General features: G+C 44.0%; 1 protein-coding gene across 3 annotated transcripts; it reads left to right on the top strand.

Annotated features, from left to right (window-relative positions):
- The first annotated feature begins 249 nt into the window (after window positions 1-249).
- LOC146178933 (uncharacterized) lies at window positions 250-22,105 on the top strand. Of its 3 annotated transcripts, XM_084578664.1 has the most exons (4): window positions 250-1,225; window positions 1,595-2,188; window positions 6,013-9,208; window positions 19,792-22,105. In XM_084578664.1, the coding sequence occupies exons 3-4, from the start codon at window positions 8,948-8,950 to the stop codon at window positions 20,110-20,112; spliced, it is 582 nt and encodes a 193-aa protein (XP_084434790.1). In that variant the 5' UTR covers window positions 250-1,225; window positions 1,595-2,188; window positions 6,013-8,947; the 3' UTR covers window positions 20,113-22,105. The 3 variants fall into 3 exon arrangements, with proteins under 3 accessions (XP_084434790.1, XP_084434789.1, XP_084434791.1); XM_084578663.1 differs by having other exon boundaries at window positions 1,176-2,188; XM_084578665.1 differs by having other exon boundaries at window positions 1,176-2,157.
- Window positions 22,106-23,334: the final 1,229 nt, after the last annotated feature.

Below are 23,334 nucleotides of genomic sequence, written 5' to 3' on the forward strand. Positions count from 1 at the left end.
AGGTTTAATTTCTAGAACTGTGAGTTGAGCTAGTTGGTGCATCATTTTTTAAAAATGCACAGCGCAGCAAACATAGGACAAGCGAGTAGACGGGAACAGCGCTGTTCCCGTCTACTCGCTTGTCCTATGTTTGCTGCGCTGTGTATTTTTAATTTCTAGATTCAGATAAAGTAGTTAGCTCGCAATCATGACTCGATTCTTCTTGTGGACATTAATCAACAATTTGGGGACCAACGTGGTGCATACTTTCCACATGTTGGAAAGTATGCACTTTCCGCTGGTAAAAATGTTGCAAGCACGAAACACAATTTCGTCACTTTTGGTTGTTAATTACTTACCAGATACACCCTTTGTATGTTACCGTATAAATGCATGTAAGGGCCGCACTTTTTTTCCAGGTTCGAGGTCCAATTTTGGGGGTTGACTTTTCGGGGTGCGACCAATAGACGCAACATATGAAGGAAAAAAACTTTCAAATAAAAACCGACCAGTCAGTGAATGTGCGACCTTTAATATTTACTATTCAGTCTTCGCTCGCGGAGTCTTCCAACTTGGAGTTAATGCTGTGCTCTTGTGCACGTTCACCCCACAAGTAGTCGTATTCAATCCTGTCTAAGCTGTTTGCAATCCTGGCCACCTTGAAACTACGGGATACAATGTTCATATACCCTGGAGTTTGACACAGACAAAATCCAGCCAAGCACAGCTGCGAACAGTGCCCTCTTGAGTCACCCGATTGGCATCTCGTCGTGATTACTGTTTGCCATCCATTCTGAGTTCTGCCTTGGAATTCAACCTTAAAAGGCCAATTGAGTCTGATGTCCAGGGATTGCAGCATGCCAGGGGTTGAACCATGCGGCACGCAACTACAGCATGCGACCATGATAACCACGCTACCACTACTCACGTCAGGTGCCTTTGACAGTTGCAAAACAAAGCCGGAGTGGCCAGGGCTGGCGATACTGATGCCGATATAGATTGCGAAAGTTCGCAGCAGGGGGAAAATATAATAATGATGATAACCCGCTACTTCGGGCGCCATCTGTGGGTAGCATTTGGAAGCTCTATGTGTGTGCATTTTAAAGACTACTCCTGCATAGGGCTATAAAAAGTTTGAATGCTACCCTTACACTGACCTTTTTTTTTTTTTTTTTCATATTTGCTTTTATCACATCCCATTACTGGCTGTCCTGTGTAACAGCACAGAGCACATGTGGGATTAAAAGTAAGTTTGTGAAAAATTATACTTTGTTTACGGCAACAGAGCATTGATCAGTACCAGTTCATTCTTGCAATGGAATAAATCTAAGCGTAGCATGGATTAGACTGTTAATTCTTTTTTCCTTTGTGTCCATATCTTAAAAGGCGGAAGTTTTAGCAGAAACTGATGCATGTGGCAGTTATTCTTTACTTCCTGTTTCAGCCACCCTGAGGAGGCAGTGAAGATTTTATACAAACACATGCTGGAAATAAATTGCATTAATACCAGGGTGCTTACTTCTCTAGCTCTGCTTGGCACAGTGATTAACATTGCCTTCTCCACTTGCCTTGTCACTGCTTTGCATTCTTCATTGTTGTGGTTCTCTGTTTACAGGCCACGGCAGCTTGAAGAAAAGCGTTGCAAACCCAGAGAATTCATTATGATTATAAACAGCGCGAACACGAAGACAAAGGACAAGATACAAGAAAGCCACAGTACAAGCGCTGACTCACAACTATCCTAAGCCCTTTACTCCAAGTCCCAGAAAAAACAAACATGAAGAAAACGAAACAGTCACGTGAAGCAACCCCTGGGTTCACTTCCTGCACAAAAAATCACTTAAAAAAGACACCTCTTTGCTTGAAAGAGCAAGAGAAGTCTTGCTGACACACTTATTGTCCGTTGAAATAAAATGATTCCACTATCTCTCTCGTCATCTTCTCTTTGTGGCGATACAAAATCCTAACCTTGTTTGTTTGTCTTTTCTGGGCCTTGGAGTAAAGGGCTCAGGCATAGTTGTGAGTAAGCGCTTGTACTGTGGCTTTCTTGTATCTTGTCCTTTGTCTTCGTGTTTGCGCTGTTTATAATCATAATGAATAAGTACCAACTTGCCCAACAAAGTATCTTGGTAAACCCAGAGAAGTTTGATCCAAGCGCTGAGGTCACCTTGGAGCCAGGTATCGTCCTACAGAATGCAGGGAGAAGCAGGTGGGTGCTAGCACTTGTGACTGTGAATGATTCTGCCTGGTGTACTGGCACTTTGAGCACTTCTGACTACAGGTAGTTCTGTCTGAAGTACACGAGCACGTTTGACTAAGTGGTAGCATACATGGTACACTGTGCCGACTGGCATCCTCCACGGTAGACAAGGAGCGGGCTGGAGACTAGGCAGTGGATAATTAGAGCATAATTTCTAGAAATAACGGGGGGAAGTTAGTAGTAGAAAGTATTTTATGGTGTCTGGAATTTCTCCCAAAATGGTAATAATCCAAGGTGAATATGGAGGAGCCAAATGGTGTGGCTGAACATTATAAAATAGGCTGTATAATATGTTCACTGTTGTATCCTGCTGGAGAGGTGGTACACAAAGTGTGATGTAGGGACCATTAAAGCGTAAGGTCACAAGTGGGACTAGACTTGAAGCAAGAATTTAAAAAAGAAAAAAAGACAATGAAGAAGCCCTCTAGCGAGTTAGTACTAGGAAGGAATGTGGTCTAATTCAAGAATCTCGCTGCAAAACAGATGTTCAGTTTTTACCATGATTGACAGACTTAGTGTTCAAGCTGTGTATGATTACCTCACAGATATTACGGGATGCCCACTTAAAGCAGGCAGTAGAACTATTATTTAGGATACTGATGGTTTGTCTCCAGAGACCAGATATCTGTTTAAGGAACTTCTCATTCTGAAGATCTCTAATTGAGCAGCCAGTATAGAACCAGCAAAGCTATTGAAGTAAGTGTAAGGTTGTCAAAGTGAAGTGTAATATAAAAAAAATCAGCCATGGTTTAGACAACAAACAACAGATAGCTGTAAGCAGTCAAAAGAAAGCTAGGCACTCTCAGAAGTTATATAGATGTATGCACTAAGTGACAACGAGGATAATGCCATTACCAGTATGAATAGCATAGTTAATGTAGCTGAAGAGTTGTGAAAATATTTGTGCAATAGACAAGAGAAATCAGGATGGTAATGAGCATGACATAATTGGAGGAATTGGGTCAGGGTTTTACCCTGCTGCGGATGTAGTGAGGCTGATTATGGTGATGAGCTTACCCAACTTAACGGTTTAAAGGAGTAGAGGCGCACCAAAAATTTCAGATGCTTTTTTCTTTAGAACAGTGTGCGCAACAGTAGTCCACATGATGCATGAAATGAAATTGAGCCGTACCTGCTAAACAATATATATTTGATTTTTTTTCTCTGGAAGTTCTGGTGTCGGTTTTAATGGTTGTGATGTTAAAGATAAGCTCCAGTCTTATGAAGCATGAAAGAAACTGCCATGTAATCGCAGTTTATACATTTTTTTTTTCAATCCTATCCCTTGCACAGGCTTTTTTACATTTTTACATCAGGCTTGTAGCAAATCAAAAAGAATAAGGTAGCGACCGGGCTACAGTTTTTGCGTGTGTTGGGTAAACTCAACAAGTTTGTGATATCACAGGCGCCGCTCGGTGTTTATGACTAATTGAAACTGCACAAGAAAAAATTTAGTTATGTATTATTTATAGTTTTTCTGCCCAATCCACATAGATGCTCGTGTTTTTTAATGTCCTGTGCGTTATTCTAAGGGCAGAACACGCAACAAAAATTTGCAGTCCATACCCCTTTAATGTTCGCTAGCAGAGACACATCATTGTTTCTTACCTAGCAGGGCTGACATAGTCATCATTATTGTCATCTTCTCAGGTGAGATCTTCTGCCGATGTCGTAATATCATTGGCTGTTGATGAGGAAATAGCATTGCTGCCGGAATAAATTAAATACTAATGCTCAAAGCAGTCTGACCTATAAGGCTTAAGCTTTTTGAGGAAGGCTCTCATGAGTGGATTTGCCTCATTTTGATCCGTGCATGAGCTGGACCTGGTGCACTTTTGATTTGAGATCGAATTTGCATTTAGGATTTCAGGATTTCATCGGATGCCTTTAATTCTTCCAGATTTTGCGAAAGCAAGGTCTGTGGATGAGGTCTCCATAATGGAGAAACGTGACTTCATTTTGGGCTCTGGATTTGGCTCGTCTTGAAAAAAAAAACTTCTCCTTTTTAATAATGAGCTGTTTGCTCATTATCATCAGTCTAAGCGCAACCATGCATACCAATACAAACAAGGTGTCTGGCAACCGGAAAAATCGGGAATTATCAGGGAAATTTTATGCACCGGGAAATACGAAATCAAAGAAACCAGCAAAAATTTCGCCAAGTCAGGGAAAATGGCACAATATATTCTACAGTGCATTTTCATTTAAATTGGCAAACAGTAATTATGTTATTTGTTCATGCAGACTTTTTGTTTTTTTGTTTCCAGTGCGCAAGCCGCCGCTAGGTGAGGCGCGAGCTATTTGGCACCAGTGTATCGCTGATCTGCCACAATAGAAGAACCGATGCGCACCTGAGGCAGATACTCAATAAAATATGCGGAATTGCTGCGTCGGAGTTGTACGCGACAAAAAGCAAAAATAGCCATGAAAGTGGCGGCCAGTGCAGGAGCGATCGGTGAGCTGTGCTGCCAAACGTGTACAGCCATATTGGATCGGACTGGCTTGGGTATTTGCGGAGTAGGTGGCTTGTGTGCTCTGAGGGTTTCATCAGTGCGCTTTTAAATTTGAGTAAACTTTTGATGTTCTTAACGGCCATTAACACTAATGACAGCCTTTTCACTGTTGTAAATGGTGGAATATGATTAATAAATAGGTTTTCGTTGTGGATCATTTGTCTATGGTCATTATCGTCAGCAGCTACATTTTTGAGCCTTTTCACTCGTCGGGGAACTTGAACTGAAATAATCAGGGAAAACATAGAAAGTTTGGGATTTCACAGAAACTTTTTTAATTAGAAAATTCCTTCTAATGTGACATTAAGGAAGAGGAACTGTGCAGAGTGGATCAGAGAACAAATGAGAGTCAGGGACATGCTAGTTGAAATTAGGGAGTAGAAATAATGGGCAGGGCATGGGAATATGCAAGATGACCAATGTTCGCTGGATGACGGAATGGATTGCAAGAGACGGCGAATGTAGCAGGGGACGGAGCGCAGATGAAATTGGTGAGCTGTGTAAGAGTGAAAGTGACATGAGCTTTTGCTGGCTGTAATGACAGGTCTCAACATTTGCTGCACCCTAGGGATTTAGTTCATTTCTCGTGATAAGTATGCCACACGGCTCCTCGTGAGGGCTGCAAACATAATGTTGGCAGGTCAGGCTGCTTTAAGCATATACAGTGGTGTCTTCTTTATCCGAAAAAAAAAAAAATGGTGAGGAGAAATTCCTCCCAATCCAAATGCTATGTGTGTACGAATACTGAAATTTTTGAATATGAATTGAATGCCAATATGGGGGGAACATGCCTTTGATTGTCGAACGTCTGATCAGTTAATTATAAAATGAAAAATTAAGAAATTGCAAACGTTGTTTATCTTGTTTATTTCAAAATTCATGCGGTATTTGCAAATAAAATTAAACTAGAATTGTTCAGAAGTGTGCACACCACTGAAAATTCGAATGTAAATTTTATTTCTGTATAGAAGTTTTTTGTACAGGAAGTACCTGTATGAAATTGGGTGGAGCCGTCATATCACCGCTTGCTAAATGTAATGTTAATTTGGCCTTCAAAATAGTACAAATTTTTGCTGTTCGAATGCTATTTGTTTTTTGATCACAAATCGAATAACAAACATATTCAGTTTATATTTTGAAATTCCAATTATTGACACACCCCTAGTATTCCCAGATTTGTCGCTACTGTTTTTGTTTGTCGTGACGAAAGAGGACTTCTTACTGAGTGTTTCTTTGTTGTCCTTACCCAACCCATTATAGCCACTACACACTCGCGTGTCTGGCCTCTGTGGTGGAACAAGTGACTCCTCTGGATGATCAAAATGCAACTGCGAGCAAGGACACTATTAGCGCCAACGTTAAGCAGTGCTGTCACCTCTGCTCTATGCCGTGTTACTCCAAGTATGCACTGTACGCGCACCTCAACTACTCACATTACGCTGACTGTACATCTACGTGCCCTGTGCCGGTGCAAGAGTCATCGCTCTACTCATGAAGAGGAGCTGCAACCTAGCACATGCTTAGCTAGGTGTCATGTGTTCCTGAGACAGTGGGACAGCTGGTGTGCCCTCCTGTAACATGTGTCACCCGTACACGTGCCGCACGACCGCTTGCGGTCATCGAGATGTGCCTTTGAACGCATGTGCTGTTCGTGCCATGTTTGTTATGCCTCTTTACACCTTTTTGGTTTGAGTATCATCGCCTAACGCTGCAAGTCAGCTGCAATCAGGATGAGAGCTTTTTGTGCAGGGCTTGCACAGACTGTCCCATTGATTTGTTTTTCATTCTGTGTAAGAACTTTTGTATTCTGAGTGTTGTTCTTTTTTGGCACTACAAATTGCAGATTGCTTATATTTTTGTCCCTGATTATTGCTGTGGTGAAAAAAAAAATTTTTTGTAAATATAAACCTGAAATTCTGCAGTGTTCACCCTCATGTTTGAAGCCGTAACATGATAAAAATTGCATATTGAAGTGACCCTGTATATTTATTTGGGGGGAAAGTGTCATTTCTTTTCCCATACTCAGTCATAATTGGTAGATATGTGCTGCCAGTAATTTGCCGTTTTTAAATTTTGTTATTAATTTGAATGCTCTGTGAATGTTTTTTTTCTTTTGTATATCTATTATCTGCAAATGCTGTTTTGGTGTAAGGTGTTTTTTTTATAATTAGCTAAAGTGATCATTTCTAACCAATCAATCTAACCAACAGATTACACACAAGAATAAATGTTCCCCACGTTATTTGCCTTGCATATCTTGTCAGAACGAATCTATCCTTAAGGAGGGAGGCAACCTTTGAACACCAACTTTCTTATTTCTTCAGAAATTTGAATGAAACTTTCAGGGTAGGCTCATAGTACAAACATTTGAAGAACTACCAAGTTTCAATGAGCTGGGCTCATTAGTTCTCAAGTTAGAGGAACATATCAAAATGGTTTACATAGGTTGCTTGGGGCAGGCCTGGAGAATTTGCAAAACGTGCTGGCACTGTGCAATTTGTTGTGGTCATTCCTGGATAGTTACCCCAGGGCAAGACACTTCCCCTTTTCCAAATTTCGCTGCTGAAAAATTTTAGCACAGTCTCAAAATCAGTGTTATTAATCAGACCTCCATTAACAAATTTTCATTGTTTTTCAATGATTCCAGACACAGTATTATGACAAAATGAAGTTGTCTTACCCTCAGAAATTTATTGAGGTATGGAATAAAAGAACCCTTGTAAAACAGGTATTCGGCTCTGATATGTTCAGCGCCTGATGCCCTGAAGAGAACGGCAACCATGTTCAACGCGCGTAACGGTCAAGAAAGAAAACAACGACGAAGCTCTCTCTCCGACGCTTGTGCATGCGCTTACAAAAGTGCAACGACTGATCGCAGAACGTTCCATTGACTGTTGACGGTGTAGCGCCCTGTTCAAGGACTCCTATTACAACCTCATGAAAATCTGATAAGCGGTTCCCGAGATACGGTTGTCATAAGCAGCCATGCTAGGCAAAAAAAGTTACTTTGAGAAAGGTGCCCTAGAAGGTTGAGAGAGCGCTAGCATTTTTGTTTGTCAATATATCTCAATGAAATATTTAGGGCAGGCTCATAGCATGGGCATTTGAATTGATAATAAATTTCATAAAGCTGTGCACGCTGGTTCTCAAGTTATTTGAGTATATCATATGGGTCGTATGGGACCAGGCCTGTAGAATTTGTGGAATACGTTGGCATTGGGAAATTCATTGTGGTAATTTTTGGATAGGTATCGCAGCCTTGAATCGGAGCGCAGGAAACTCGGAAGCCGATGGGAGGCTCCCAGTCGGAAGCAAGCCATGTCTCGGCCGCGCTGCCGTCGCCGTCGTCGAGGATGGCAAAAAAAGAAAGTGTGAGAATTCACAAACGAAACAAGACCAAGATGGCGGTGCTCAGTTCGGCGGGAGAGGACTAGCGCGCACGCAGGAAGTTTGGGAGTTTTTGGCACTTGCACGCAGCTCTGCGGCAGCCACCGCTTGTTACATAATTAATTTCCAGTTTTTCTACGTTGAGTGGGGCATTGATAATTGCGGAAAGTGTAGTTTATAAGACATACTACCAGGATATATAACCTTCCAAAAATCGACTGTTTCGTGATTTTTCGGTTTTCAAAGGTTGCGTCTCCCCTTCACCAGTACCATATTTACTCACATAATGAATGCCCTTTTCTCCAAAATATTTTCGTAATTTTTCCAGCATTGAAACAAAGGCTGCCTGCTAGCATTGATCATCGTTATCAGTAGACACTGCATAAAAAGAGAGAGTGTTCATTAGAAGAAACAAGAAAATTGTTGCACATTCATAATAGGTCACAGGAAGGAAAATGCGCAGTATCTGTCACACTTGCTCTGTGGACACCTGAACTGTGCCCTAGGGTAAGGGAGGAAGGTAAGAAAGTTGAAAGAGGAGCCGTAGTGGAGGGCTACGGAGTAATTTCGACCACCTGGGGATCTTTAACGTGCGCTGACATCGCACAGCACAGGGACACCACTACGTTTCGCCTCCATCGAAACGCAGCTGCCACGGTCCGGATCAAATCCGGGAACTCCGGCACAGTAGTCTGGCATCTTACCGCTGCACCACCGCGACGGGGCTTAGCACATTCGTTATGTGAGTAAGTGTGATGCGAAATAAATTAGATGATCCAAAAAATTAGATTCTTACTTCGGCACTCAGATGAGCAGCATGGAGTGCTCCCCTTGCAAAATAAACTTGAAAACACTGTACGAACAAAGTAAAAGTAATGTTTCGAATAGAAATTCTGTACCAGAAAAACGTCTGCATGGCCAGTATTTCATTGGTAACTACCAGCGCCTCCCCTGTTTGCTTGGTCTTTCAGACCTACAGACTATGTTGGAGCAGCTTGGACCATCAGAGAGCGGCAACCAAAGGGATGCTGACCACGGTTGGAATGAAAACCAGTTTGGTCAGCTCACGGTAAGCGCACTGAAATCTTAGTCATGTTTATGTTGATTCTGGTTGATGCTACTACATTTTGGACTCGTTCAAAGCTAAGAGTTTGTTGACGTTCATTAATGTGTCAAAGGGGTGGTATTGGTGACAGCGTGCAGTACAGTGTTGCTTGCTGACAAGCTGTGAAGATACTCAAAATAAAGCCTCTGGGGAGCTTGTTTGGAAATTCGTGAAATTCTGTTAAACCTAGCATGAACTTTGTCAGATGTTTTAAAATCCTTGCTCCTTTGACCTTCTTAATGCACTTGGGTCCGTGTGTCCATCCGCTGCAATACTTTTACTGCGATTTTGATAATACTGCTATCGCAGTGCTATCGTGCTACTGCTATTGCAGGTAGAGCATCTGATTGTGCTCTAAAGGACTAGGCTTAGGATCTCAGTACTATGCAACTGTCCTCTAGAGAAGAGCATCTAGGTCCTCATAGTAGTACCTCAACCGAAATAGCACTCCCTCATGAGAACCTCTCTGCAGTGGCACAATGGTTACAACCCCTAACTACTGTACTAGAGTACCTGGGTTCTAACCCGACTGCCGGCGGCTGCTTTTGATGGAGGTGAAACTGAGGGGTGTTTATGATGTGCTGTGTAATCTCAGTACACGGTAAAGAACCCTAGGTGGTTGAAACTCCCGGCATCCTCCACTATGGCATTTCTTGTAGCCTGAGTTTTTTTGGGACGTTAAACCTGGCAAACAAAACCACCTCCTCACCAGAACAGGATTTGCCCACCTTGGTTTATCAATTGGCGGCGCCTATATTACTACTCCCTTTAACCCACGGCCCTCAGTCTCCGGTGGCTGCAGAACAAATGACCACGAAGGCGGTCAGACCTATGGCGCAGCGGAGGGTGCTATGAATCTCTGGTGCCAGACAGGATGCCAGTGGAAACTGACCCTGGAAATGTTTAGCACTAGAACTCTAGCTAATGAGGCTAGTCTAGCAGTGCTCTTCAAGGAACTAGTGGATAATGAATGAAATAAGACAGTGAGGTTAGGTGAGATTATGAGAGCAGATGGGCGTACGCAGCACTGGACAGCAAGCACATATGCTGTCTTGGTGTAATGGAGAGAAGAGCTTGGTGCGGGATTCTTGGTGAACAAGGATATAGAAGGCAATGCAGGCACGCGGCCGCTCAAGTACTGGTTTATTGCTTAATTTGCATGCAGCCTAACTGTGTTAAGGTATCTGTCCTTTCTCTTTGGTGCCAAAATGCCTGTGTATCCTGATTTTCTTGCATGCTATGAGCGGACAGTTGACAACAGTGAGAACATATCCTGTGCACAGCATGCATGTGCTCTCTCCATATGGGGAAACTAGGCTAGAGTAAATGCAGCAACTGTAGATGAAAGGAGATCCTTGTCGTGAAAACTAGGGGTAAAAAAAACGTAGGGCATCAAAGACTGATCTATGTGATCTGTGGGCAATGCTTCAGGCACCTAACCACAAACCTGATGTGATTCCTCTAAAAAAATATTTTCGTCTTATTGAAAGTGATGTACGCTTTATGTCTGACCTGATCAAATAAATGAAAGTATGCAAAGAGTTCAGTGCGATAGTTACAGAAGTTAGCTCTCCGACTGGACCGGACGAGCTTGAATGGTGTCGTAAGTACAGAAATCTCACTTAGAAAAAAGTGAGTCACATTAATCCTTTGAGAGTTTTTGCTGTAAACGTACGGCGGTGGTTTTCTGTCCCGCAAGGTGTTTGCCATACTGGTACGGTTTCAATCCTCCTTTTGAAATTTCGCACCCTAATGACGATGCATGCTAACTGGGAGGTGCTGCGACCTCCTAGAACTTACAGCGCTTGAAATTTATTGCGTTGCCTTCTTGCGAAGATAAACAGAAGTAATTCCTAGCTGCAGCTTGTAGCCCGGTCTGCGGCAATGCCCTTGCACCAAAGCCCTTGCGTGATTTTCAGATACCCCCCCCCCCCCCCCCTTCTATCTTGTGATTCAAATATGATTGCAATGGAGGCACCCAAAACTTGATTTTTATCTTTATGGCCACTCCCATGCAGGGGCCACAGAAACTGATTTCCAACTTTATTGGGGCTGCTCTTAGCTTGTTTATCATCAAAGCTCAGAAGGTATTTCTGCTTTCCTTGTGGTTTCCTGAGGTTCCCAAGTTTGCAGTGGGGCGCAACGTTGACTTCAAAATGCAGTTTCTAATATTTTTCTACAACTTGTCCTTGACTTTACTCATATTGTACTTTCAAAATCCACAATAAAGTAATTTGACCATCTGAGGAAGTTTTTTTTTTAAACAATTCGACCCTCAAAGGGTTAAAAGCTAGCTTTCAGGGCCAATAGCGATGCTTTGCCATCTCAACAAGATAAGGTGCCTAGTATGACAGTATTCTATACAGTTTCACTACACAATTGTAAGAGACCTACGGTGGTTAAACAGGCAAAATGCTTCTGGAACAGATAAAACAATTGGTGGTACTGCTAAAACTAGCGAGAGACTTTGCCAAAGCAAGCATGAAGATGTTACACAGCAATGGTTATTGTACTTGGGGCCTCAACAAGCTTGCCTGAGGCTTTAGTTGATTTTTCTTGCATGTGTGTGCCAAGGATCAACCTGAGACACATTTCAAGCTCATTTTGACGTTTTTCTGGCTATACCTAAGAAGCTTTCAAATGAACTTGGCAAAGCCTTGACAAAATTTTCATTGGATTAAATTGTACTCTATTACAAGAGCTGAATGCGGCTTTCGAAGTTACGTTTAAGCCTTGGTGTAATGAACCTATATTCTTCTACATCATCTCACTGAAGCATGTGTATTTGGAAACTATGTATTGAACTTGTTGCAGGGATAGATCTTGATTTAACAGACTCGCGCCGCCATCTGCATTTGATATAATGCCCTGTGATAATTCTTCATCTGGTTTCTGTTCTGCATTGTTATTTAAAGTTATGTTATTTACTGCATATAACGAAAACCTGAATGCAGCAAAATATTACGGACATTTTACAATTTTTTTGTAACCAGAATTAACAGTATAATGATTACAGAAACCTGGCCTACTGATGAGTTGAATCTTGATTTTAAAACTTATCTAATATTCTTTAAAAACCCATTATCAAAGAGGGTGGTGGCTTTTCTACACTCTTTAAGGAAAGTAGGAACCTGACCCATTACAGTTATGTACTGTTCTTGGATATATTCATTACGAATGTGCATGTTAGCAATGTAAGATCAGGTTTAATTACTTCTGACATAAGGGACCATCTTCTGGTATTTATTTTGACTTCTGACATAAAAACGTAGTAGAAAAAACTTTTGCACATTTCTTCTGAGCCACATTCCAAGCATCACCTCTTTTTATTTGGGAAATGTGCTTTTCTGTTAGCAATTGATATGAAAAAGCATACAAGCTTTTTTTTTCTTAAACATCCTGAGGCCTATTTGTATTACCTGTGTTTTGGCTGTAAAAATACTGACAAAAATGCAATTCCACTTGTAATCAACGAATTCAAAAGGGTGCTTGTTACTAAAATTGAAATAAGTGATGAGTTATGTCATTAGTGGATTAATTTTTGGAACGAAATTTAGAAGTCGGCTGAAAGTTTTTGAAAACCTCTAGAGATTATTGGGTAAAAAATTTATATCACCAAGAAAGACTGTTAAGATTGAATCAACTTGTGCTCATATAGCCATCATGTGGAAGAACCTAAACAACCTAGCAGGTTACAGAAAAGAAAAAGAAAATTTCATCTCGAAGCATAGGTGAAAAGTTTTGGAATATTTTAATCCACCTATGCTGGACTTTTCATGGGTCAGGAATTAGCTGATATGGTTAGGAAATTTTTGGAACCCTTTAGAATTGGGGCTAAACAGAATAATTGTAATGTAATTGTAATATTTCTCTCTTTTACAGTATATATATTTGCCCAGTTGATGACTTCAAGATAATGGCAACTGTCAGATAACCGATAAGCATGTGGCTGCGGTTTGCTCAAATGAAGTGCTCATAATAATAAACGTACCGTGCTAGCCAAATATTTTATTCGCATTTGTATCTCGGTACTGTGTGTTGATTTTGTTAGCTGCTTTGCAGATTGTCATGTTTGGGCATGATAAAAACCAGATTCATTCTACCACAATATAATTTTTTAGTGCTTGCTAGTACTTGAGCTGTGTATTTTAGTGCAACGCACAATGGTGTGTAGTAAACAGCACAAGATGTCGATTTTCCAAAGCAATCCCATCTTTTGGTAATTGTTTCTATTTCGTCTAGTCAGCTTTTCTTGTGGTTACTACGTGCTGTATTTGTATTGTATATATTGTATTTTTGGCATTCTGGCTGTTATGTATATTTGTTATACTACTCAGTTGTCGTTTTGGGTCTGTTTTACATCTGTAGTGTGTTGCTTTCCATTCAGCGCACTTTTTCTGGTGGCATTTTTCAAAGACTGAGTCATATTTTCTCAAAATTTTATAGGGACTTAGTTGTTTGTCATGCTGATTTTTAATTTTCATCTGCCTTTCTGCGCTCAGCTGGAACATCGTCTTATAGTAAAGACAGTCAAACCCAGATAATTCGAATTTTGGTTATGGGCCTAGTGCTCTGGTATGGAGGCGCCACTTCTCCGAAACAAGTGGCGCCACCTCTCGCAGGCGCACCCGTATGGGGTATGTCTGCTCGTCGGGGGGAGGCGGCGGAGTGAACGCGAAGTCTATGTTTCTCGGCAGAGAACTTGTTAGAAGAAAATTTTTTCGGTCATTTCCTGCCTCGTGCCACACACGTACATAAGAGACACATTTACCATGTGTGCTTGTTGCAAAATAAATTAAAAGTAAAGCAAAGAAAGCCGCTACCCTTTCATGCCGTCTGGTAGAAGCTCGCTGGCGCTTTGGGCGCAGGGCATCGTTGGCGCGCAAGCGCTTCTGCTGGCGGCTCCTTGATTTTTTTTTCTTTGAAGTAGGAATTCGGAACTCGAACAATATGGCACTTTGAAAGTAAGGAGATAAATAAAATAAAAACTAAGCCAGCGTGCAATGTGCAGCACTGGCTTTTCCCCTCGGTGGCAGTGTATGTGTAGGCGGCATGCTAGATCCCCCAGAAGCGAGAAAGGTTCTTCAAAAAAAATAAAAAATTCTTCCACAGAACTGTACGAGCAGTCTGTATCTGGACATGTTCCCTAAGGTGTCAAGCCTTGCGTGCACATGCTTTTTGAGTGCTCGGCAGTTCTACCGTAGTTTTTATTTTTTTCTCGGTGAGTCGAAACGAGTGGTGACTTGTGACAGTGCAGTGCGCGGAAAAACAGCCATGGCTGAGCAAGCTCCGCAGCGCGTGCTGTTCGGGGGATTTCGGGCGATCGAGAATTTGTTGAGACTTAATTTAAGAATAACTGCTTGGTGCGCGGTCAGAAATTGTACGAATCCAGCACGTGTATGGAGTGCGCGGGGAACTTCACAGTCCAAAAGGGCGCTGGGATATCGTCGGAAAATGCAGCGGCAAAATGAAAACCGCCTTCTACGATTTCAGCTTGGAGGTAAGTTTTTTTCGGCTCTTTTGGCGTCTCTTCACTACATATGTAATTAGTTTTCTTTTTTTTTTATGTAGTTGTTGGTAAACCCACGATCATGGATGCCAGTTGTATCTGCAAGGCCGGGTGCCACTGTTGACGATGCGACACATTCGCTCTCGTATGATTTCCAAGGAAACCAAACAAAACTTTATTTTCAATTGTTTCCTTTTTTTATAACTATTCTGGCACCCATAAACGCGACAGCAAATTGAGCTGTTAGTTTAAAAGGAGGTTTCCTCTTTGTGGGCAGCCATAAACGCGTGTCAAGTCAGAAAGCGTGCACTCCTGCAATGTGCTTCGCTCTCGATGTCATGCTTCCACGTCAGGCTAATCTTCCCAAAAGCAAGGGCCGAAAACAGCTGCAAACTATTAATAAAAAGTCGTTAAAAAAAAATCACGCTGGGCAGGAAGGCTCCGCGCTCAGGCCGTTTCCGAAGACCTGCCCAGCGCTGGTTCCAAGCATGCATGCATAGTACAGCTCTTAGAACTCAAGCTGGGTCCAGAAGCAAAAAAAAAAAGAATACCTACCCCGTTTTTTTTATCCGCGTGCTGTGCACTAGATATAAACAAGCAATCGCTCGTGCCTCCTTGAAAGAAACCTAGCGGGAAGTACTGTACAAAAAAAAAAAACGTAGGAAATCCGCGCAGCTATAACGAAAAGCAATGAGTGTGATATGAGGTTGGAAGGTTTTTATGAGGTTTTTATTCTTACAGGGAACCAGGAAGAAACTGGAACTCATCGTCGGTGCTTCCCACGGTTGCGGATCCAGACAGCCGCCTTTTTTGGCGGTGCCTCCCAGATGGCGCCACATGTTCGGCCGAAGCTGCAGCGCACCAGGCCCATATTGAACTCACAGAATATCCCCTTGAAAATCCCATGTAAAACTATAGAAAAGCTGCATCGTATATCGAACTCAATTTCACCGGCTGTTCGATATAGCGAACTTCGTACCATGCACTGGACGGTGCGCCTTCCCCCAAAGACGGTCACATCACCTTCGGACGTTTGCCACGTGACGTTTCTAAGCCACACGCGGAAGGAATGAAAGCGAACAGTTCGGCGACGGCTGGTCTAGGCCAGCACCGCATCCTTTCCTTGAAGGCGTGCGCATCTGCAGTGATCATTTGCCACACGCCAGCACGTGACGTTTGCAAGCCATGTGTGTGAAGGAATGACAGGGAACCAATGCAGCCCTGGTGTTTGGAAGAGGGAAAAGATAAAGCGAAGCTCAAGTGTATGCCCATTCTTTCTCCCTCCCCTTACTCTCTCTTTCCCAGTCTTCATTCGCAGCAGCACGCTCGACGCATGCATGGACAAGCCAGCTCAGCCCATAGCAGGCGCTTTCTCCTGTGTGTGTTGCGAACTTTGTGTGCGTGGCGGCTGCCTTTTTTTTTTTGTTTTGCAAATCGCAGCAAAATTTTTGTTTTTTTTCAGAGAGCCGACCATCCTCGTCGTGCTGAACATGCGACGTAGCATATGCTATGGTGGCTGCAGACATTGCAGCATTTTGTTTTTCTTTTGTGAGAGTCATTCTTGTCGTGCTGAACGCCGCAGACATTAAGCAGCAGATTTTTTTTTTTTTTTGCAAGTCATTTATTCTTGCATCTATGAATCAACGAAAACACGCAGTCAGCTGCGATTATGACACCGACTTTTAGCATTGTTTGCTTCAAACTGCATTTGCAGCTATCACACTTTCCAATGATTTTGTCGCAGCGGACTCCGCCCGCCCCAAGCGCGCCGTGATAAATCGAACCAGGCTTGTGCAATCAAGCCATCAAATCGAAAGGCAAATGCTTTGCTGCGTCAGTAGCATCACGTGCCCGTATGTCTTGTAATTCTAACGCGTGTGTGTGGTAGCAATAGGCTTCATGACCGCGAAATAGCCTACGTGAAGTTATCGAGCTCAGCTGCAGACTGCACAACAAGCGGCTGACCGCATTATGCATGTACATGCATAATGCGGTCCATGCACATGCACATGCATCCACTGTACATGTACTGTAAATGGATGCGTGGAAACATGGATGCATGTACATGCACATGCATCCACTCACAAAAGAAATCGACATCGATGAAAAAAAATTTATTCAGAAAAAAAGCCGGTGACCATCCTCGCCTCTTAAGCGCATATCCGATGACGGGAGTTTCAAGCTTGCTCAAAGCTGCGATGTGTTTGTCCCCCAAGGCCTTAAAATATACAAAATTTTTAAGTGCCTCAATATAGTTCACTGCTGTGCTCGCGCTTACGGGCGCTTATGGGCGATGGCTCACTGTCGTTGTCGTCCGATGCTTTGGCGTCGCTTGATCCTGCACTTCCCAGATGGCCGTCTCATCGTAAAAAGACTCCGTGACTTCAGCAGCGCGCCGTGATAAATCGAACCAGGCTTGTGCAATCAAGCCATCAAATCGAAAGGCAAATGCTTTGCTGCGTCGGTAGCATCCCGTGCCCCTATGTCTTGTAATTCTAACGTGTGTGTGTGGTAGCAATAGGCTTCATGACCGCGAAATAGCCTACGTGAAGTTATCGAGTTCAGCTGCAGACTGCACAACAAGCGGCTGACCGCATTATGCATGTACATATACAGTTGAGCTCGCTTGTAACGAACCTGAGCATCACGCGGAATTCATTCGTTGTATCCAGAAGTTGGTGATATGTGGTCCACTCACAAAAGAAATCGACATCAATGAAAAAAAAAATTTATTCAGAAAAAAAGCCGGTGATCATTGTCTGCCTCTTAAGCACGTATCCGATGACGGCAGTTTCAAGCTTGCTCAAAGCTGCGATGTGTTCGTTCCCCAAGGCCTTAAAATATACAAAATTTTTAAGTGCCTCAATATAGTTCCCTGCTGTGCTCGTGCTTACGGGCGCTTATAGGCGATGGCTCACTGTCGTCGTCGTCCGATGCTTTGGTGTCGCTTGATCCTGTACTTCCCGGATGGCCGTCTCATTGTAAAAAGACTCTGTGACTTTAGCAGCGTCATCCGCATCAACAAAATCTTGCCAGTCGATATCGCGACGGCCAGGTCAGCCTCAACACGTCGCCACAAGTCGTCATCAAGCTGGCTTTGTTGAGTGTCTTCAATGCCCACTTCAGTTGCGTGGGCGAAGCCGGCCTTGGAGGGGGGGGGCAAAAACAATTTCGGATGAAATTGGGTGTCACTTCTATCTATGCTGCTTTGATCATTTCCACCGCAATCAACTGCAATCAGCATTCGCTGCACAACACGACGCCGGTAGGCCACTTTAAATTGCCGTATTATGCCCATGTCCAGCGGTGGTGCTTTTGATGTCACGTTTGAGGGCAGAAAAAGCTGCTCAACTGCCATTAATAGAGCCTGCACATGGTGGGTAGTACAGTTGTCAAGAATTAGAAGAACTTTGCGCCCTTTCTTTATCATGCTGCTGTCAAAATCGATGAGCCATTCCATGAACAACTCGCATGTCATCCACAATTTTGAGTTGTGTTTGTACCACACAGGTATGTAAGTGCGAAAGCAACGTCGCTTCTTTGACTTGCCAATGATAAAAGGCAAGCACTGATTGCTTCCGTCCATGTTTGTGCACAGCAGTACAGTTATCTGCACTGCGCTGTGCTTACCGCCGGTGCATTTGTCGGCCTTCATAGCGTGCATTTTGCCAGGCAGCATTTGGTAGAATAGAGCCGTTTCATCGGCGTTATAATGTCCCTTTTAGCATACGTCCTCACAGTTAACTCTGACGACTTTGGCCTGCGGAAACGGAGCACAGTTTCTCGTAGTCGCCCCGGCTACTCCTGCTGTGTCCAACAGCTGCTGCCATGCTAAACGGATGGTATACGGTTTGTTGGCATGCTCAAACAAAATGCAGAATTGTGCCAAGGTGTCGGATAGCTTTCACAAGCACTGCGAAACAGCCCTTTTACACTGCCGCTGTCGGCAACATCAGCAGCATACGCACAGCTCAAGATGGCGACAAGGGGAGCTGGAGCACTTTTCCAGTTTGGCTCATACGGGGCACCACCATTAAATTATGATGACTGTGTCCAGGCATTGAAACTAAAATAGTCTATACTATAGCCGCCCACTGGGAATGCACACAAGATCTCGACAATCATTTGCCTTCAGTATCCCTTTAATGTAGTCATGTCATCCCTGTAAAGGGCAAGCTTAGGTGCTCCCAAATTTTGTAAGTGGCATCCTTACAAAGCATCTGTGGCTGCACCAACTTACGCTGCTCGGTGCTGAGTGCGAAAAAATGGCTGCCGTGAGACTTTTTGGGTGAGAGCTAAGGACGCAATCTCAGAATCAAGTCTTGTTGTGCGGAGGAAGAGTCAGCCATCTGTTAGGCACTATCTGACACCATTGTCTAGTGTGCTAAAAACTACCAATAAAATTATTGCCAATGAACTACACAGCATACACCGCTGATGGTCGACAAACTCTTTTTGGGCTTATTCACAGTGGTCACGGTAACTGCTCAAAATCGTGCACTTATGCCTCTTATACTTTATTTGATGGTGTCATAGTTTAGCGGCATGACATTCGAATTCTGAGTCCAAGAGTCTGACATTTGGGATGGGATCTCAACCACATGGCTGTATTTCAACCGAAAATAAATATAGAAGATGCCTGTGCCCATGTACCGTGCAATTCATTGCACGTGGAGGACCCCGACGTCCTCAAAATTATTTCGGAGCCACCTGTTATGGCTTGTCCCATACCATTTTGTGAGTCTGGCACATCCAGGCCACCACGTTTCTCTTGAACCTCGCCCTAGTGGTGCAGTATTTTAATCACTTGACTGCTGCACCCAAAGATGCAGGATCAAATGCCGGCTGAAGCAGCTGCTTTTTGGCAGATATGAAAAGCAAGGCACTCGTGTGCTGTACGATGCCAGTGCACGTTAAAAAATTCCATGGGGTCGAAATTTCCAAAGCCCTCTACTTTGGTGTCTCATAATCTGAGTTGCTTTGGGACATTAAACTTCATAAACATAACATTTGTCTGGACTGTTCCGCCCGTTCACAGGCCACCACCAGCTGGGCCCATACAACGATCAACCAGAGGAGGCAGCAGTGCCGCTACTGCCCGATGGCATTCACGAGCCCGTCAGGTCGATTACGCCACGAACGTGGACACACGGGCGAGCGGCCATTCCGGTGCGAATACTGCCGTGTGTCCTTCACACGCAAGGACCATCTGAGCCTGCACATGCGCCGGCACACGGGGGAGCGGCCTTTCATATGTCGCCTCTGCTCCAGGACGTTCGCCAGGGCCGATCACCTGCGCCGGCACGCGTGCCAAGGCCAGGATTACCATCTTTATGCACGCTCTCTGGCACGCCACTGACGCAAAATTGTCAGAGATGGGGCAGAACCTCCTCACCTTTACTTTCCATGCACTGTTCCGATGCACTGTGCATTGCTACTTCCACAGGAGCCAGACATGTAATGAGGACTTCTGGAGCTCATTATGATCCTCGCAATGTTCACATGTATTCCAGTGAGGGCGCTGTGCGTGTTGTATATTTGGCCACCGGAGATCAGCAGTGTGTGAAGGTAGCTGTATACTGTAAGACTATTTCCTGGATGGCATTGGCGACCGCTCAGCATGGGCCCTTTGTCCAGGGCTTGATTAGCCACATGTATACCCTTCAAGCCTGGTTGGTCAGCCATTGGCATTTTATTGAGCCGGTGTTAGAGGAGGTGGCCTTCCATAATCAGCGATTACAATCAATCAATGGTGTTAGGAAGCAAGATGAAACTCCTACATAAAGTTGTTGGGAGTCATTGGGTCAGGCGCTGCTATGAGGAACAGTGAGAAGGATATCGAAGAGGGTAAAGATGCTTAAGGGAATGGCAGCATAATAAGTGCATTCGGAGTTGGTGTCATTTAGCGGCTTCTTATTGGGTCAGTTGCATAGGTAAAGAAGGGGTGAAAAATTTTGGATGCCCAAATTAGCAGGGCTCTTGGATGGGGGCTTAAGGTGGACATATTTGTGTCATTTTAGTTGAGACTGACTTTCAGGGGCGCCTGGTTAGTGAGGCGTTATGCTAAGGCATCGACGCACCTTTTACCACGGACGCATTCCCGGGGCTCCAGACTGTTGGCATTGAGGATAGGGTCCTCTTGTGTGTAACAAAAAGGACGTTGTCGACAAGTGAGCATATTTGTTCCCGCCTAAATTTACAACACACTTCTGGGAATCCATGATTTTTGGAATTCAGTTGTGCCTTTGAATTGCAAAGGTTCAAAGTTTATCAGGTCTTAATGACAAATTGTTTGATCATTGTCATTGAAGTGCTCACGAAATTGGTGTCGTGCCGAAAGAGCAGAGCAGGGAAGTTAAATGCAAAAAAAGCATTGTGAACGATAACTGGTTTGGGACGCAGGTGTGGAAATTGGCGATCCCTGGCCCACAATAGGAACTCCATATGGAACATCTTAAAACAGAGTGGAACGGCGCTAACTTTAGGTCTGCTGCGGTGATGGCAGCATCTCTTCCTGGCAGTATGATGACGGGATGCATTGTTCATTTCGCTGACTGATGATTACAATGAATTGACACCACGTTTGAGTGTGCCAGGCTTATCTTTCCAATGGGTAACAACTGAAAAAATAATGGTGATATCACTGAAACTTCATCTCAAAGGGAAATATGTCCACGCTCTGGTCTTTCTCGACTGTCATTGTTCCCCCAGAGCTCCTGACAAGGCGTACGTCCATGACTAACCAATCCCTCCGGCCAGCATAGGAGGCTTCCAGTGTTGTGTTGCGCACATTTCGTGTGGTGCGAAATATTTCGATTTAAATTTGTAAGCTTCTCATCTTTCCTCTTCCTTAAGGTCTCCAGCTGTGGCTGTAGGAATCAATTCATTCTCGTGACACTGGTGACAGAAAGCAGAGGTCTTTCTGGTAGTAGGCTTCGTGACTCCTTCGAAGGTATAGCCACCTACATCGCCGGGCGGTTAGGGCTGCACTGTGTCATGCGCCCCCGTGTGCAGATGCCCAGTTTGAAGTTACTCTTGGTAAATACTGTCTCAGTATTGTATAATATATTTTTCTTCTGTGCATATGTACTGATAAAACATATACTTTGGTATATGTATAACCATCTAACTTTAAAAGACAAATAAAAAGGCTAAGGGCTGCTTCCTCCTGGACTTGTGCCTCTTTTTCGGTGCAGATGGCCTCTCCTGTCATTAGGCCAACATCTAGCCACAGCAAACACATCACCCACCGTTACACGTCAGCTCTATGCACTTGATGACACAAAAACATCAGCTAGGTGGAAGGGTTTTGCTCAGTGTTCGAGCGGAAGAGAAAGCTATACTTGCACGCAAGTGTCGGGGCCTGTGCAGCAAACATTAAGCAGAAAAAAGAAGAAAACACGCCTTTGTGCCCGTGCCATGAGAAGCGGTTTTTTGTTGTCCGTTTTGGAGGTGTGTATAGTGGTAAAGGGAGAGACGACGCGGAGTCGCAGGGGCAGTAGCGAGCTTTCTGGAGCGGCCTTTGGTGAGGCGCAGAACGGTTTGCTTGGTCTGTCTTTTTTTTTTTCCTTTTTCATATTAAAAAAAAGTTAAAATTTGTGGGATTGAAGAACCAGTGAATTCTTTGTGCTTCTTGTCTTTTTTCCTATGCTAGCAACACTGTATCTGCGATGACTCGGCTGTTCTGCTCGCACCACACGACGAAGCTACGAATGGCGGCATAAATTAGTAGTGGACATGGTCTTGCTGAGGCCACAGAAACATGTTGCCGTTTCTCGTTTCAGTGCCGCTTCCCCTTTGTGAAGGCGAGTTTGTGGGAAGAAGCACACTCAGCGAGTGTAGAGAGCCGCCCTGCTTTTCTCTGTTACCTTTCCGGGCCACATTACACGAGTGATCAGCAATCACCGCTGGCGGCCTGGTTCAAAGGAGACTCCGGAAACCTGCAACCTGCCCGCCTTCTGCGGGCCCGTGCTGGGTGGTTGTGATGCCACAGGGCAACACACTAGGTTCAGGAATCTTCTTGTCTCTCGAAAAAGGAGGCTGATTTTAATATGAGCCTTCTGTCACTGTGTTTGAATGCTAGCCACGGTGTAAATACTAAGTGAAAACAGTTACAGCAGATGTGCGGCCACTCCGCTACTCTCTAGTTGTCAGGGGACATGGAGACAAGGGTGGGTAGAGCTTACAGAGTGAGCACCTTAGGGGCAGATCTAGCGGAGTGGAATGAGGGTTTTATTGTACTTTTTTTCAACTGTTCCTGTGCCAGGCATCGTAAAGACATGTGCTTCGCATGCTGTTGTACTCCTACTTTTGCTCACAAGTGCCTTCGTGCTGTCATATTCTCTTGCCTTACTAGCTGTTCCAGGATACCCCCTTAAACCTTAACAGGTGCAGCTCACATTTCAAAGTAGAATCACGCGCTACAGGGCTAGCGATGTCCCGCAAGGGTGCTTGGCTGGGAAAAAAGGAGAGACAGGGCATTAAATGATGGGGAAAATGAGCACATGCAGATGAAGAAGGCTTGGAGAATGCCTCGTGGGCCGTCTAGAAGGCAGAAAGAGAAAAATGCCGACATGAAAGA

Source organism: Amblyomma maculatum, chromosome 9 (assembly GCF_055883805.1).
Source record: "Amblyomma maculatum isolate TAMU_Amacu chromosome 9, ASM5588380v1, whole genome shotgun sequence".
NCBI lineage: Eukaryota > Metazoa > Arthropoda > Arachnida > Ixodida > Ixodidae > Amblyomma > Amblyomma maculatum.

Bases quoted from the DNA above. Each gene is read 5' to 3' on its own strand.
- LOC146178933 (XM_084578664.1), top strand. From the start codon at position 8,948: ATGAGCAGCATGGAGTGCTCCCCTTGCAAAATAAACTTGAAAACACTG. The intron at 9,209-19,791 runs GTAAGCGCACTG...GCCCGTTCACAG, and splicing joins ACCAGTTTGGTCAGCTCACG to GCCACCACCAGCTGGGCCCA.